This window comes from Pan paniscus, chromosome 3 (assembly GCF_029289425.2).
Source record: "Pan paniscus chromosome 3, NHGRI_mPanPan1-v2.0_pri, whole genome shotgun sequence".
NCBI lineage: Eukaryota > Metazoa > Chordata > Mammalia > Primates > Hominidae > Pan > Pan paniscus.
The window spans coordinates 116,853,929-116,872,280 of record NC_073252.2 but is presented as its reverse complement, the minus strand read 5'-3'; the positions used below and the strand labels follow the sequence as shown (position 1 = coordinate 116,872,280).

Sequence of the window (18,352 nt, the reverse complement as noted above, 5' to 3'; positions counted from 1 at the left end):
ATGAACACAGAGAGGGGAAAAACACACACTGGGACCTATCGGAGGGTGATGGGAGGGAAGAGGGAGAGGATCAGGAAAAATTACTAATGGGTACTAGGTTTAATACCTGGGTGATGAAATAATCTGTACAACAAACCCCCATGACAAAGTTTACCTATGTAACAAAGTTGCACTTGTACCCTCTGAACTTAAAAGTTAAAAAAAAAAAAAAGGAAAGCAGGGGTTGGAGATGGAGCACTGACACCAAGAATAGGTGAAGGCAATTTCGATATTTGCACCTTTGGGAGTTTGGGACACCAGCTTTCCATGTCAAATGGTACAAAAGGTCCTGTGCCACTTCCAAAGTGCTTTGTAAGTTTCTTCTGTAGCAACTAAATATTGGGCTGCCTCTAGGTTAAGTCCTGCCTCCCTTTTCAGGTCTCAGTTCAAACATAACTTTCTCTGTAAAGGACTGGGTGCCCCTGGGATGTGTACATATCACAGTTTATTTTGCTATTTCATTTACTTTTTTTGTCTCCTTCACTACTCGGAAGCTCTGTGAAGGCAGAGAGTTGTAGTTCCCATGTCTATCCCAGTGCCTGCTTCGTTATACAGTCAATCCATCATTTCTGATGTGATAACTGTGGATTAAGTGGGTTTCTGCAGGTGATTGCCCCCAGGCAAGAGAGCTAAATAGCTATCAAAATTCCCCTGGGACAAGTCGCTGCGGAGCAATATATATTTAGGCAGAGCAGACTTTATTATATTATTTGCTGTCTACTTGGAGCCCAGTACATAATGTGGTTCTGTGATGGCATCAATGTTAAGAAAAGTGATCTTTCAGCCACAGAATCGGCGTTTATTAAAGCCAATGCTTAGTAAGTTCAGTCATATAATGTGTGGAGAGCTATGTTTGCTTCCTGTTGGTTTTATATATGAATGAGAAGTGTCTAATAACTGTCCTGGCACCAAATTATTAATTTTTTGTGGTACACAGATTAAAAGGCCAGGCTCTGGAGTCAGACTGCCTGGATTTGAATCCTGAATCTTCCACTTATTAATACAAATGTGAGCTCTTGGGGAGGTAAGGTGACAATTCTGTACCTTACTTTCCTTATCTGTAAAATGGAGTTTACAGTAGTAACTTCCTTATAGAATGACTGCGGGGATTAAAGAAGTTAATATGTAAGAAAAGACTGACACATGGTAGGCACTCCCAATAATTAACTATTATTATTGCCATCTAGTGGTTCTTTTACTGTAGCAGTGGTTTTCCACAATTAAAGCTTAAAATGTCCATACTTAATTTATTAAGTCCCTCCTAAATGTATTTCTTACCTTGGTCATTCTCATCTCAGTAAAAAGTATGCCATCCATCTAATGGTTCAAATTATAAAAATCTAAACGTCAATGGTAACATCTCCGTTTCTTCCACAGCCCACACCAGATATATTTCCAAGGCCTGCTAAGTCTAGCTCTCAAATTTGATTAAACTCTGTGTTTGTTCCATCTCTGATTACTCCACATTAACCACTGTTTGCCTGGACTTCTGCAGGAGCTTCCTAACTGGTCTTTCTGCTTTTGCCTTTGACCTTCTTTAATTCATTGCCCCAATTTTTAAATGCATAGATCAAAGCAGTTTACTTCCAGCTAGGAAGCCTCTGACATCCCAGTGCTTTTAAGACAAAATTCAAATTGCTTATAACCTACAAAGCATGCCAAGCCACTCAAGAGCTGTGAGTTTGCCTGCTTCTCAAACCTTTTGTTGCCAAATTTTTCACCATCAACTGCTAGGGCCATGGCCACGTGAGCCTTTCTGTTTCTTGTCCACAGCAAACCCTTTCTTGTCGACAAGACTTGCTGTTCTCTCTGCCTGAAATATTCTTCCTCAACTCCTTACAAGGCTGAGTATATTAACCTTGAGATCTTAGTTAAAATATTAAGTGCTTGGAGAAGGGTTTCTTTCCCATTGCTGTTTCTAAGATGGCCTTTGTTATTTACTCTCTCTTTTATCCGCTGCTTATTACTTTCCTGGAACTTATTATTTATTTGTTATTTTTATTATCTGTATTTCTTGCTACAAGCACCTCCATGAGGGCAGAAACCTTATCTACCTTTTCACCACTGTTACCCTTTTGACTAACAGAGTACCTGGCACAAAATATAAACATAATAAATATTTGCTGGAAGAACTAAAAGACTGAATGAAGTCTATTGTGGCAAAATTGGTTTGGAGATCAAGAAACCATAGCACTCTCAGTTTATTCATCTATTCGATAAGCATGTATTACGGACCTCCTATAAGTCATTCACGTATTCTTTAGGTGTTGAAAAATAAAAGGTGAGCAAGTCGTCATCTCTAACATTGACTAGAAATGAAGTGTTATGGAAATGCAGAGGAGGGAGTGACTAACTGCTTAAAGAATGAAATACTTTAATGAGTGATATTTGAGTTGCTTTTTAAATTTTATTTATTTATTTATTTATTTATTTATTTATTTTTGAGACAGAATCTTGCTCTGTCACCCAGGCTGGAGTGCAGTGGCATGATCTTGGCTCACTACAACCTCTGCTTCCTGGGTTTGAGCAACTCTCGTGCCTCAGCCTCTTGAGTAGCTGGGATCACAGGTGCGCATCACCATGCCCAGCCAATGTTTGTATTTTTGTTAGAGGCAGGGCTTCACCCTGTTGGCCAGGCTAGTCTTGAACTCCTGGCTTCATATGATCCACCTGCCTCAGGCTCCCAAAGGGCTGGGATTACAGGTGTCAGCCACTGCACCTGGCCCTTGAGTTGCTTCTTGATGGATGAACAGGGTCACAAGCTGGGAAAAGAAAAGAATACTTTAGACAGACAGAAGAGCATGCTCAAACATATAAAGAAGGAAACATAAACAGTAGGATTGGGGAAATAGATTGGCTGGTTGGAGTAGTGGTTCAAAGGGGAGCTGGGAAGATAGATAGACTTGTGCTTGATAAGGCGGTACTGGGCTTTTCAGGAAGGAAAAGGAAACAATTTTGAGAGTTTAAGTAGTTCAACATTAACAGATCTAAGTTTCAGAAATATAATTATTATAGAAAAAAGAATAAAATTGGAGGCAGGGAGACATCGATGGGCTATTTTTATTTTTAAATTTTAAAAATATATTTAGAAGATACAGATGTCGTTTTGTTACGTGGATATATTACATAGCAATGAGATCTGGGCTTAACCCTCACCCAAATAGTGTACATTGTATCCAGCAAGTAATTTTTCATCCTTCACCTCTCTCACACCCTCCCACCCTTCTGTCTCCAATGTCTATTATTCCACTCTTTATGTCCACGTGTACCTATTAGTTAGCTCCCACTTGGGAGTGAGAACATGCAGTATTTGACTTTCTGTTTCTGAGTTATTTCACTTAAGAGAATGGCCTCCAGTTCCAACCATTTACTGCAAAAGACAAAATTTCAGCCTTTTTTTATGGCTGATTAGTATTCATACACAGACACACACACACACACACACATATTTGTATATGTATTTCACATTTTCTTTATCTAATCATCTGTTGATGGACACTTAGGTTGATTCCTTATCTTTGCTATCATGAATAGTGCTGTGATAAACATACAGGTGCAGGTATCTTTTTGATATAATGATTTCTTTTCTTTTGAGTACATACCCCAGTAGCGGTATTGCTTGGTAGATTGAATGTTAGACCTATTTTTAGTTCTAGGAGAAATCTCCATGCTATTTTCCATAGACATTGTATTAATTTACATTCCTACCAACAGTGTACAAGCATTCCCTTTTCTCCACATCCTCACCAACATCTGCTGTTTTTCGACTTTCTAATAATAGCCATTCTGACTGATGTAAGAGAGTATCTCATTGTGGTTTTAATTTGCATTTCTCTGATGATTAGTTACGCGGAGCATTTTTTGATATGCTTCCTGGACATTTGTATGTCTTCTTTTGAAAAATGTCTGTTGAGATGTCCTTTCTCCACTTTTCGATGAGGTTATTTGTTTTGTTGTTGTTTGAGTTCCTTGTAGATTCCGGATATTAGTCCTTCCTTTGTCAGATGCATAGTTTGCAAATATTTGCTCCCATTCTACACGTTGTCTGTTAACTCTGTTGATTATTTCTTTTGCTGTGCAGAAATGTTTTAGTTTAATAGGTCTCATTTGTCTATTTTTTGTTTTGTTGCATTTGCTTTTGAGGTCTTAGTCATGAATTATTTACCTGGGCCAATGTGCAGAAGAGTTTTTCCTGTATTTTCTTCTGGTATTTTGAAGTTTCAGGTCTTACATTCAAGTCTTTAATCCATCTTGAGTTATTTTTTGTATATAATGAGAGACAGGGGTCCAGATGCCGTTGTAATAGCTCAAGTGACAGATGATGAGGGCCTGGAGTTGAGTAGTAGTACAAGGAGTAGAGAAAAGTATTTCTGCACTCCACTGGGAGACCTTGGGTATTTGGTTCTAGCTAGATCTCCATTTCCTTTCTGTAAAATGAGTTTTGACTAGATAATGTCTGTGATTCCTTTCAGCATGATGATCTCTTACGTGCCTTAGAATTTTTCTTTTGCTATAAATGTATCTGTCTAGTTTCCCAGACATGGGAAGAGATGTCATCTATATCTTTCTATCATGTATATATAGACAAGCATATATAGACTATGGAGAAAGGTTCAAATTCAAATCCCATATGTACTAATTTCTAGTGGTATGACCCTGTCACTTATTTATGCATTCTGTGCCCCAGCTGCTTCATCTGTAAAATGGGGATAGCAGTACCAGCCTCAAAAAGCTAAGGAGACTAAATGAGACAACAGAGCTAAATTATTTAGTATAGGGTTTGTTAAATTGTGGGTGTCTATAAAGGTATCTATCATCACTGTCCTCATCACTATCATTGTTATCATCATCTCATCATCATTATCATCATCATAATCATCTTCACTCTTTCTACCTAGGAAAGTGCTTAACACCTAGAAAATACTTAATGCATTCCTGATGATTGATTGGATGAATGCAGTAAAAGAGAATAATAATTCAGGTAAATTATGCCAAATAAATCTCTACTTAAGCTTTTCCTTCGATTATTTGAATATGATTTTTGTTAATTATATGAAAATATATAACAACAGCTAAGTCTCCAGTGTAAATCTTCACCTTGCCATATTTAGGAAGCTTCATTTGGAATGACATATGTGATGAAATTAGAGTAGATCATAAGAACATGTGGAAGAATTGCCTGGGTTTTCTGACACATTTTCCAATTATTTCTGTTTGTTTTTGGAAATCCATAATGATTAAATTGTTGTAAAGTTTTTTGTCATAGATTTTCACACATAATTAATTGAAAGATTTTTATATAATTCTTGGGCTTTTACTATTTGTGTGGGTATAACAGATGGGCAATTCTCAGATTACAGAGCTGCTTTTGTTAGAATGAGTTACTATTGTAGTCAACTCTGGCTTTTTCTGTTTTACTCTTTTAGAAGCACACGTTATTATATGTCTTGCATTACTATGTTCTCCTTCATTTTATGTTTCTCCATTTTGGGAGAATTTCAGAACGATGATAATAATATAGTGCCACCTAAAATTATCCCCTCAATTGACAGTGACCTCACCTCTGTCTGTACAACAGGAAAGGAGGAGGGAGGTTAACACAGGCCACGTCTGGAACAAGATTGGTTCAGGTCTATACATAAGTACCTTAAAAGCTTAAGATGGACTCTATAGTACAGCAACAGTAATGTTTGAAAATGGCATTGTGCCAAAGGTAGGATAATATTGCCATCTTAAATCTAGCAGATGTGAGTGAAAAAAGCTCTGCAATTAATTCTTTGAAGAAAGAACTCAACATTGAAAGGAAAGAGAACCTGTTCTCATTCTGCCTTTTAAAATTCCTCCTGAATTTCATTACATGGTCTGTTGTTTTCGTAGTCTGTGAGTTTTGAGGACTTACCAACGGTATTCCTGTTTTAGTTCTAATCTTTAAAAAATAATTTTGATATCTAAGCATTTTTGTGGCATATTTAATTTTAAATATTTTTGAATCAAGATTCAAGATATTTAGCAAAGTCTTGGATTATCCTGCAGCAAAAGGAACTAATCATTCCTTTTTTTTGAGACTACATGACTTGATCTGCCAAATGAAAATTTAAAAAAATACTTATTCTGTCAACTGGAAAATAAATGTTCCAAAGACTGTAACTACATCTCTGGCACTCATTGATGGCCTGGAGGAAGGTCGGGTCATCCCAGTGCTCACTAAGCCATCACTGTCTTCCCAGAAACTAAGGAAGCATGCTGCTGGAGGTCACCCAGCACCGCTGTCTATTCTCTACTCTGTTGAAAGAATTTTAAAGAGGTGGCAGCTGGCAGCGATAGTGTGTGTTTGAGATGGGGAGGATGATGAGATAAGAGGAAGAATCACAGTGTCAGAGAATGGTGGGCAGTAATGGGGAGGGAAGGAATGCTTTTGGAATATTCTGGTGTTGACTGATTTACTACAGAGTGTTCTTATGCCTGCCTTTCCAGGTGGAAAGATTGGACAGCCTGTGTGTTCTGCCTTCCTCTTGTCCTGCCCTTTCAAATCTATCTCCCTCAGTGCTGCCAGAATGAACTTCCTACAACACAGGCTTGATCATGCCAACTTCTTGTTTAAAATCCTTTAATGGCCCCATGGTTGCTTTATAGCAGGAAAAGGCAAAACTATAGCCAATGAGCCAAATTTGGTCAAACACTATTTTGTATGGATAGCAAATTACAAATGGTTTTTACGTTTTTAAGTGGTTAGAAAAAAAAAAACAAGTATTCTATTCCATGACTTGTGCAAATAATATATAATTCCAATTTCAATGTCTATGAATAAAGTTTTATTGAGCCATGATCATTCACTTTTATATTGGACATGGTTGCTTTGCACTATAAAGGCAGAGTTGAATTCAGACTCAAAGGTTCCTTAAGCCTAAAGTGTTTACAATCTAGCTCTTTAAAGAAAAAGTTTACTCTGCCCTATGGGGAAAAAAATCCACTGCTTTCTGATTCTCACTTTATTATTCAAGACTAACAGAGAGCTGCCTGGAATATTCCAGCACTGTGCTGTTCCTTCTGTCTGGAATGGCCTGCCTCTAGGCTATTCTCACCCTCTACCAGTTACCACTCCTCAGCCTCTAAGACTCTGCCATAAATCACTCCAGGAATCTGCTGTGAGAATCCTTCCACTCCTCATGCACCAATCTTTCCACATTAAAGTTTGGATTTTTTCTTTTATTCTTGCTGTGTTCTCATAATACTCTGTGTGTAATCCCATCATTGTTCTTCTCTCTTTACATTGTACCCTCCCTAGAACTGTCAGCTCCCCGGGGACAGAGGTCACATTTTATTCACTAGTGTACTCCTAACATCAAACACTGCATAAGCCAAGTAGGTAAATAATTGATGACTAACGTCAAAGATTCTTTGCTTGGCCAAACTTTAGTCAGGCTTCTGAGTCTTCTGCTAGGTCCATTTGTATACTTTCTTGTACAATCCAGTTTTAGCAAAGAATCCTGCTAAGTTAGTTTAGTAAGAACGCTTATCCTTGATATCTGGTCATACTTGGTATGAGCAGGTTCTTTATCTTCCATCATCCCCAAGGTGATGTCTGATCAAGAATCCCATTTAGTTGGTTTAGCCAGCATCCTCTTACTGCCCCTTGGCTATAAATTCCCACTTGCCTATGTTGTATTCATGGTTGAACCCATTCTCTCTCCCCACTGCACTTCCCCACTGCAATGGTCCCTATACCTATTGCAATGGTCCTGAGTTGCTTTAAAGAATATTATGAAGTAATTTTCTCTTTAACAGTTATTGTGCTGTGACTCAGATAGGATTAGACTCATCATTGGACCCCCAGGACTCTCACCTAGGACACTGAATGTGTGCCTTTCCTTTGTCTTCTCTATTGACTGACTGAGGATTCGCTGGTAACTCAGACTTCTGAACCATTGTTCCAGACAAACATTCCTTGAAGCTGGCAAGGACAGATGTTGATTCTAAAGGTATAAGTATACTTTTTGGGGCTGGGTTCCAGTCCCCACGCTTCTTTTGAAAAGTATCTCTTGGGCTGGAAGCTCTTCTTCCTGCCTCCTTTTTGGGAGTGGGAATTATTCCCCAATTCCCTGGGCTAGAAATCACTTCTTCCTGGCTTTCTTTTCCTGAGTGGGGATGATTCACTGACTATGAGCTGGAAGTCCTTTTCCTAGCTCTGTAAGACCTCTCTATTCTGTTTCCTCTGTCCTTTGTATTGGGTCTCATGGGAACTTCTCTGTCACCTGAAATCCCTCTTCTTGAACCTCTGCTGACAATCTGCTCTGCCAGCGATGTCTACTCCTGCCAGCACCTTTCCCTTCCCACTCCAGCTCCTTGGTCACTGGAACTTTAGGCACCCTACCCTCCACTGGGGACTCTCAAGGGATTCAGGGTTCCCTAAAAGGCAAGTACTTGAGGTTGAAAAGAGAATTTAAAAGGAACTATTGGGAAACTGGGAAAATGAAAAAAAATTAAATCCTTCTCCACAAATATTGGTAAAAAGCTTTAGCCCTTATTGAATAGGTAAGCTTGACTTGTGCCATTTTGTCAGAAATACAATTTGGTTAAATATATAGAGATAAACCAGTGAGTTTCTATTACTTTGTTTTACTGCTTCATGACTAAAATTTTTACATTTTTCAATTGATACATAATAATTGTACATATTTATGCAGTGCATGAGATTTTTTTATGTTCTTTTTTAAAATTTTATTTCCTTATTATTATACTTTAAGTTTTAGGGTACATGTGCACAATGTGCAGGTTTGTTACATATGTATACATGTGCCATGCTGGTGTGCTGCACGCATTAACATGTCATTTAGCATTAGTTATATCTCCTAATGCTATCCCTCCCCACTCCCCCCACCCCACAACAGTCCCCGGAGTGTGATGTTCCCCTTCCTGTGTCCATGTGTTCTCATTGTTCAATTCCCACCTATGACTGAGAACATGCAGTGTTTTGTTTTTTGTCCTTGTGATATTTTACTGAGAATGATGATTTCCTGTTTCATCCATGTCCCTACAAAGGACATGAACTCATCATTTTTTATGGCTGCATAGTATTCCATGGTGTATATGTGCCACATTTTCTTAATCCAGTCTATCATTGTTGGACATTTGGGTTGGTTCCAAGTCTTTGCTATTGTGAATAGAGCCACAATAAACATACATGTGCATGTGTCTTTATAGCATCATGATTTATAGTCCTTTGGGTATATACCCAGTAATGGGATGGCTGGGTCAAATGGTATTTCTAGTTCTAGATCCCTGAGGAATTGCCACACTGACTTCCACAATGGTTGAACTAGTTTACATTCCCACCAACAGTGTAAAAGTGTTCCTGTTTCTCCACATCCTCTCCAGCACCTGTTGTTTCCTGACTTTTTAATGATTGCCATTCTAACTGGTGTGAGATGGTATCTCATTGTGGTTTTGATTTGCATTTTTCTGATGGCCAGTGATGATGAGCATTTTTTCATGTGTTTTTTGGCTCCATAAATGTCTTCTTTTGAGAAGTGTCTGTTCATACCCTTCGCCCACATTTTGATGGGGTTATTTGTTTTTTTCTTGTAAATTTGTTTGAGTTCATTGTAGATTCTGGATATTAGCCCTTTGTCCGATGAGTAGATTGCGAAAATTTTCTCCCATTTTGTAGGTTGCCTGTTCACTCTGATGGTAGTTTCTTTTGCTGTGCAGAAGCTCTTGAGTTTAGTTAGATCCCATTTGTCAATTTTGGCTTTTGTTGCCATTGCTTTTGGTGTTTTAGACATGAAGTCCTTGCCCATGCCTATGTCCTGAATGGTAATGCCTAGGTTTTCTTCTAGGGTTTTTATGGTTTTAGGTCTAACATGTAAGTCTTTAATCCATCTTGAATTAATTTTTGTATAAGGTGTAAGGAAGGGATCCAGTTTCAGCTTTCTACATATGGCTAGCCAGTTTTCCCAGCACCATTTATTAAATAGGGAATCCTTTCCCCATTGCTTGTTTTTCTCAGGTTTGTCAAAGATCAGACAGTTGTAGATAAGCGGCATTATTTCTGAGGGCTCTGTTCTGTTCCATTGATCTATATCTCTGTTTTAGTACCAGTACCATGTTGTTTTAGTTACTGTAGCCTTGTAGTATAGTTTGAAGTCAGGTAGCATGATGCCTCCAGCTTTGTTCTTTGGCTTAGGATTGACTTGGTGATGCGGGCTCTTTTTTGGTTCTATATGAACTTTCAAGTAGTTTTTTCCAATTCTGTGAAGAAAGTCATTGGTAGCTTGATGGGGATGGCATTGAATCTATAAATTACCTTGGGCAGTATGGCCATTTTCACAATATTGATTCTTCCAACCCATGAGCATGGAATGTTCTTCCATTTGTTTGTATCCTCTTTTATTTCATTGAGCAGTGGTTTGTAGTTCTCCTTGAAGAGGTCCTTCACGTCCCTTGTTAGGTGGATTCCTAGGTATTTTATTCTCTTTGAAGCAATTGTGAATGGGACTTCACTCATGATTTGGCTCTCTGTTTGTCTGTTATTGGTGTATAAGAATGCTTGTGATTTTTGCACATTGATTTTGTATCCTGAGACTTTGCTGAAGTTGCTTATCAGCTTAAGGAGATTTGGGGCTGAGACAATGGGGTTTTCTAGATGTACAATCATGTCATCTGCAAACAGGGACAATTTGACTTCCTCATTTCGTAATTGAACACCCTTTATTTCCTTCTCCTGCCTGATTGGCCTGGCCAGAACTTCCAACACTATGTTGAGTAGGAGTGGTGAGAGAGGGCATCCCTGTCTTGTGCCAGTTTTCAAAGGGAATGCTTCCAGTTTTTGCCCATTCAGTATGATATTGGCTGTGGGTTTGTCATAGATAGCTCTTATTATTTTGAGATACGTCCCATCAATACCTAATATATTGACGGTTTTTAGCATGAAGGGTTGTTGAATTTTGTCAAAGGCCTTTTCTGCGTCTATTGAGATAATCATGTGGTTTTTGTCTTTGGTTCTGTTTATATGCTGGATTACATTTATTGATTTGCGTATGTTGAACCAGTCTTGCATCCCAGGGATGAAGCCCACTTGATCATGGTGGATAAGCTTTTTGATGTGCTGCTGGATTCGGTTTGCCAGTATTTTATTGAGGATTTTTGCATCAATGTTCATCAAGGATATTGGTCTAAAATTCTCTTTTTTTGTTGTGTCTCTGCCAGGCTTTGGTATCATGATGATGCTGGCCTCATAAAATCAGTTAGGGAGGATTCCCTCTTTTTCTATTGATTGGAATAGTTTCAGAAGGAATGGTACCAGTTCCTCCTTGTACCTCTGGTAGAATTCGGCTGTGAATCCATCTGGCCCTGGACTCTTTTTGGTTGGTAAGCTATTGATTATTGCCACAATTTCAGAGCCTGTTGTTGGTGTATTCAGAGATTCAACTTCTTCCTGGTTTAGTCTTGGAAGGGTGTATGTTTTGAGGAATTTATCCATTTCTTCTAGATTTTCTAGTGGTTATTTGCGTAGAGGTGTTTGTAGTATTCTCTGATGGTAGTTTGTATTTCTGTGGGATTGGTGGTGATATCCCCTTTATCATTTTTTATAGCGTCTATTTGATTCTTCTCTCTTTTTTTCTTTATTAGTCTTGCTAGCGGTCTGTCAATTTTGTTGATCCTTTCAAAAAGCAGCTCCTGGATTCATTAATTTTTTGAAGGGTTTTTTGTGTCTCTATTTCCTTCAGTTCTGCTCTGATTTTAGTTATTTCTTGCCTTCTGCTAGCTTTTGAATGTGTTTGCTCTTGCTTTTCTAGTTCTTTGAATTGTGATGTTAGGGTGTCAATTTTGGATCTTTCCTGCTTTCTCTTGTGGGCATTTAGTGCTATAAATTTCCCTCTACACACTGCTTTGAATGTGTCCCAGAGATTCTGCTACGTTCTGTCTTTGTTCTCATTGGTTTCAAAGAACATCTTTGTTTCTGCCTTCATTTTGTTATGTACCCAGTAGTCATTAAGGAGCGGGTTGTTCAGTTTCCATGTAGTTGAGCAGTTTTGAGTGCGTTTCTTAATCCTGAGTTCTAGTTTGATTGCACTGTGGTCTGAGAGACAGTTGGTTATAATTTCTGTTCTTTTACATTTGCTGAGGAGAGCTTTACTTCCAACTATGTGGTCAATTTTGGAATAGGTGTGGTGTGGTGCTGAAAAAAATGTATATTCTGCTGATTTGGGGTGGAGAGTTCTGTAGATGTCTATTAGGTCTGCTTGGTGCAGAGCTGAGTTCAATTCCTGGGTATCCTTGTTAACTTTCTGTCTCGTTGATCTGTCTAATGTTGACAGTGGGGTGTGAAAGTCTCCCATTATTATTGTGTGGGAGTCTAATTCTCTTTGTAGGTCACTCAGGACTTGCTTTATGAATCTCGGTGCTCCTGTATTGGGTGCATATATATTTAGGATAGTTAGCTCTTCTTGTTGAATTGATCCCTTTACAATTATGTAATGGCCTTCTTTGTCTCTTTTGATCTTTGTTGGTTTAAAGTCTGTTTTATCAGAGACTAGGATTGCAACCCCTGCCTTTTTTTGTTTTCCATTTGCTTGGTAGATCTTCCTCCATCCCTTTATTTTGAGCCTATGTGTGTCCCTGCACATGAGATGGGTTTCCTGAATAAGCACACTGATGGGTCTTGACTCTTTATCCAATTTGTCAGTCTGTGTCTTTTAATTGGAGCATTTAGCCCATTTACATTTAAGGTTAGTATTGTTATGTGTGAATTTGATCCTGTCATTATGATGTTAGCTGGTTATTTTGCTCGTTAGTTGATGCAGTTTCTTCCTAGCCTTGATGGTCTTTACAATTTGGCATGATTTTGCAGTGGCTGGTACCGGTTGTTCCTTTCCGTGTTTAGTGCTTCCTTCAGGAGCTCTTGTAGGGCAGGCGTGGTGGTGACAAAATCTCTCAGTATTTGCTTGTCTGTAAAGTATTTTATTTCTCCTTCACTTAGGAAGCTTAGTTTGGCTGGATATGAAATTCTGGGTTGAAAATTATTTTCTTTAAGCATGTTGAATACTGGCCCCCACTCTCTTCTGGCTTGTAGAGTTTCTGCCGAGAGATCCGCTGTTAATCTGATGGGCTTCCCTTTGTGGGTAACCCCACCTTTCTCTCTGGCTGCCCTTAACATTTTTTCCTTCATTTCACCTTTGGTGAATCTGACAATTATGTGTCTTGGAGTTGCTCTTCTCGAGGAGTATCTTTGTGGCGTTCTCTGTATTTCCTGAAACTGAATGTTGGTCTGCCTTGCTAGATTGGGGAAGTTCTCCTGGATAATATCCTGCAGAGTGTTTTCCAACTTGGTTCCATTCTCCCCGTCACTTTCAGGTACACCAATCAGACGTAGATTTGGTCTTTTCACATAGTCCCATATTTCTTGGAGGCTTTGTTCGTTTCTTTTTATTCTTTTTTCTCTGAACTTCCCTTCTTGCTTCATTTCATTCATTTCATCTTCCATCACTGATACCCTTTCTTCCAGTTGATCACATCGGCTCCTGAGGCTTCTGCATTCCTCAGGTAGTTCTCGAGCCTTGGTGTTCAGCTCCATCAGCTCCTTTAAGCACTTCTCTGCATTGGTTATTCTAGTTATACATTTGTCTAAATTTTTTTCAAAGTTTTTAACTTCTTTGCCTTTGGTTTGAATTTCCTCCTGTAGCTCGGAGTAGTTTGATCATCTGAAGCCTTCTTCTCTCAACTCGTCAAAGTCATTCTCCATCCAGCTTTGTTCCGTTGCTGGTGAGGAACTGCTTTCCTTTGGAGGAGGAGAGGCGCTCTGCTTTTTAGAGTTTCCAGTTTTTCTGCTCTGTTTTTTCCCCATCTTTGTGGTTTTATCTACTTTTGGTCCTTGATGATGGTGATGTACAGTTGGGTTTTTGGTGTGGATGTCCTTTCTGTTTGTTAGTTTTCCTTCTAACAGACAGGACCCTCAGCTGCAGGTCTGTTGGAGTTTGCTAGAGGTCCACTCCAGACCCTGTTTGCCTGGGTACCCGCAGCGGTGGCTGCAGAACAGGAGATTTTCATGAACCACGAATGCTGCTGTCTGATCATTCCTCTGGAAGTTTTGTCTCAGAGAAGTACCCGGCCGTGTGAGGTGTCAGTCTGCCCCTACTCGGGGGTGCCTCCCAGTCAGGCTGCTCGGGGGTCAGGGGTCAGGGACCCACTTGAGGAGGCAGTCTGCCCGTTCTCAGATCTCCAGCTACATGCTGGGAGAACCACTGCTCTCTTCAAAGCTGTCAGATACGGACATTTAAGTCTGCAGAGGTTACTGCTGTCTTTTTGTTTGTCTGTGCCCTGCTCCCAGAGGTGGAGCCTACAGAGGCAGGAAGGCCTCCTTGAGCTGTGGTGGGCTCCACCCAGTTCGAGCTTCCCTGCTGCTTTGTTTACCTAAGCAAGCCTGGGCAATGGCGGGCCCCCCTCCCCCAGACTCACTGCCGCCTTGCAGTTTGATCTCAGACTGCTGTGCTAGCAATCGGTGAGACTCCGTGGGCATAGGACCCTCTGAGCCAGGTGTGGGATATAATCTCCTGGTGTGCCGTTTTTAAAGCCCATTGGAAAAGCACAGTATTAGGGTAGGAGTGATCCGATTTTCCAGGTGCTGTCTGTCACCCCTTTCTTTGACTAGGAAAGGGAACTCCCTGACCCCTTGTGCTTCCCAAGTGAGGCAATGCTTCGCCCTGCTTCGGCTCGCACAGAGTGCGCTGCACCCACTGTCCTGTACCCACTGTCTGGCACTCCCTAATGAGATGAACCCAGTACCTCAGATGGAAATGCAGAAATCACCCGTCTTCTGCATCACTCACGCTGGGAGCTGTAGACTGGAGCTGTTCCTATTCGGCCATCTTGGCTCCCAGCCGAGTGCATGAGATATTTTTGTACACGCTGACAATGTGTAATGATCAACTTGGAGTAATTAGGACATCCATCACCTCATTTAGTATTTCTTTGTGTTAAGAACATTCTAGATATTCTCTTCTATCTATTTTGAAGTATGCAATAAATTATTAATACCTGTATTCACCCTACTATGGTATTGAACACTAGAATTTATTCTTTCTATCTAACTGTATTTTTGTACTCATTAACCACATGCTTTGTACAATTTTTCCCCTTTTCCTTCCCAACTTCTGGTAATCACCATTTTATTCCGTACCTCCAAGAGATCAACTTTTTCTTTAGCTCCTACATATCCGTGAGAACTTGCAAAATTTTTCTTTCTGTGCCTGGGTTATTTCATTTAACATAATGTCTTCTAGGCTCATCCATGTTGCTACAAATGAAAGGATTATTTTTAACAGCTGAATAATAGTACTACATTGTGTATATATACAGCATTGTCTTTATTTAGTCATCCTTTGATGAAACTTAGGTTAATGTCATTTCTTGGCTACTGTAAATAATGCTGCAATGAACATGGGAGTACAGTTAGCTCTTCTATGTACTGATTTCCTTTCTTTGGGCTACAGACCCAGCAGTGGGATTGGCTGGATCTTACGGTAGTTCCAGTTTTCATTTTATGAGTAAACTCCATACTGTTTTTCATACTGACTGTACTAACTTACATTCCCACCAATAGTGTATAAGTGTTCCCTTTTCTCTGTATTCTCATCACCATCTGTTATTTATTCCGTGACTAAAATTTTTAAAATAAAATGCCATAAGATCTGGTTGCATCTGTCTGTATGTTTATGTATGTGTACATGTATATATCTACGTTTGTATGATAGGTATACATGATATTTTTCTACATTCAATGGCATTACAAAACTAAAATACCCAAATTGGCTTAGGAGTAAATGAGCACTCAAACAAATTAAGTATTCATAAAACTCTCAGAAAAATAGAAACTTACCAAAATGGTTTTTTGAATTCATACAAATTGCTTAATTGCCTAAGTGAAAACAAATTAATGGAGTTGCAAAAGAATTGTGAAAATTGTATCTTGTTTAGTCAAAGCTGACTGAGATTGGATGGATTTGTTATAAAGTCTTATTAAAAATTAATTTTAGTAGTACATCAATGCAAAAGTAGAATTTGGTATTCTCTGTTAAAAAGTCGAGGGCAGAAACAGAAACAATTAATGTTATTATATCTGCTGACCACTCATGCTGATGAAATTGCATGTTTCCCTTTGTCAGAGAAATTAAAAATCATCATGAGCTTTACCTGGTGAACTTTAAATATACTGACAAAAACTCCAATTTTCTTGGATTAAAATAAAATCTTGCCATTGATAACCTCAAATGATAATAACTTAGAGAAAATGTTAAATTGGGGTAATTTATGACTGAAGAGAAATTTTTGCAGTGAATGCAATACACATATTTTATTTAAATATTTGTGAAATAAATATCAATCTTTTCATGTTAGTAAAAACATTTGTTTTATACTTATGGCTAAAATTCAGTCTTCCTCAGAACTCCTCACTGTACCCCACACCTTTTTTTAATTCTGGAATGACTATTTTTAAATTTTTTAAAAGTTTTTTTAATGATGCATGATAGATGCACATAGTTTTGGGGTACATGTGATAATACATTCAAATAATTTTTAAAGATCGAATCAGTGTACTTTGCATATTTATCACCTTAAATATTTGTCATTTCGTTTTGCTTGAAACATTCAAACTATTCTCTCCAGCTATTTTGAAAAGTACAATAGATTGTTGTAAATATAGCCACCCTATTGATCTAACACTACATCTTATTTCTTTTATCTAACTATATATTTGTATTAGTTATTTTTAAATGTGTTTTGTTTTAAGAATAATTCTTAAATTGTTCCATTGCTTTGATTTGGAAGTTTGTCCCCTCCAAAATTCACGTGAAACTTAATCCCCAATGTAACAATATTAAGAGGTGGAGCCTTTAGGAAGTGATTAGCCTTAGGAAGTGATGAGGGTTCACCCTCATTGATGGGATTCGTGTTTTATAAGAAGGCCTGAAGAGGTGAGTTCAACTCTTCCATTCTTTCTGCCATGTGTGGATGCAGCTAGAGGTGCCATATTGGAAGCAGAGTGCAGCTCTTGTGAGATACCAAGTTTCCTAGTGCCTTGATCTTGGACTCCAACTCCAGAACTCAGAAAACATATTTCTGTTCTTCATAGATAATCGAGGTATTCTGTTATAGCAGCAGGAACAGACTAAGACAATTCTATAGCAGGGTAATGATAAAATAGAAACATGTTACAAATTCATATAAGACTTATTTTTGAGAAAAAATATTTATTCATACTTTAAAAAGTGAAAGCTAAATGTATTGTTTGTTTGCAACCTCCTCGGGCAAAGTATCTATAAAATCTGTTCCTATCTGTTCCTAAAAATCTGCTTTTTCCTACATGATAGCATTTTGGAACTTGAACAGTTAATTCTTATTCATTTCTCAGTCTTCCTTTGTATACAAAATGAGAAATTCAGATACATTGCTTATTCAAATGTATTGTAGAAGAACCAGTTGAGTTTCATTCGAAATATGAAAATTTTAAACATCACAACCAGAGAACACTGCCGGACATGAAATTTCTGCCACTCTTTTTTGTGATTTTCTTTATCAAGTTCATGCTGAACATGGGGTTTATCTTAGCTGGGCATTGAGTTTTGGTGGTTTTATCACAAAATTAGTATTCTTTTTCCTTTCATCAGCCTTTTATTAAGCATCAACTTCAATAAATCATAGACATTTTGTATTGCTACTTATCATAGCCATAGTTACTGTAGATAAAACCAGAGAGAGAGAACTTTTGAATTCAAGGATAAAGAGGCATCTAATTGCCATAAAGGTCCAAATAATAAAAAGTTATGGAAAAAATATACCCCTTTTATTTATTTTTAAACTATTATTGTTCTCTGTCCTATGTACTGGTCTGGCAGAAAGCTGTGGTATGAATGACATGTAGATCAACAAGAAAAACTACCAAGCCAACCTCTTAAAATGAGGCTAGTCCTGACAGGTCGAGGATCAGCTCTAGGTGCTGCAAAGCTTCTGCAGAATACTGTGATTTGGTTTTCTACGTTGTTTCAACAATGATTGCTTCATCCAAGTGGGGGCAGGGGCAGTACCAAGGATGGCCCTTTACTTCCTGACACATGCACTCTGCGTTGAACAACTACCCCTGAAGATTACACTTATAGCTCAAGTATCCAAATCAATATTTTTTTCTAGAAAAGGTGATGCTGAGAAAAGGCTAAGCAGGTTTGCTAGAACACTGTGATAGATTAACTGCAGAATTCTTCCTGTAGGATTGGGGATATAACGGGCTTCACTAACCTTCCCTAGGCAGTGAAACATCCCC

The 18,352-nt window shown here is 38.6% G+C and overlaps 1 protein-coding gene across 1 annotated transcript in view; it reads right to left on the bottom strand.

Moving 5' to 3' along the window:
- Positions 1–2,102: 2,102 nt before the first annotated feature.
- SYNPO2 (synaptopodin 2) overlaps positions 2,103–18,352 on the bottom strand; it is a 236,604-nt gene continuing 220,354 nt past the window's right edge. Inside the window, exon 5 of the mRNA XM_034959068.3 lies at positions 2,103–2,801. Within this exon, the coding sequence (XP_034814959.2) occupies positions 2,715–2,801 (87 nt within the window). The 3' untranslated portion in view covers positions 2,103–2,714. The remainder of the gene's footprint in view (positions 2,802–18,352) is intronic.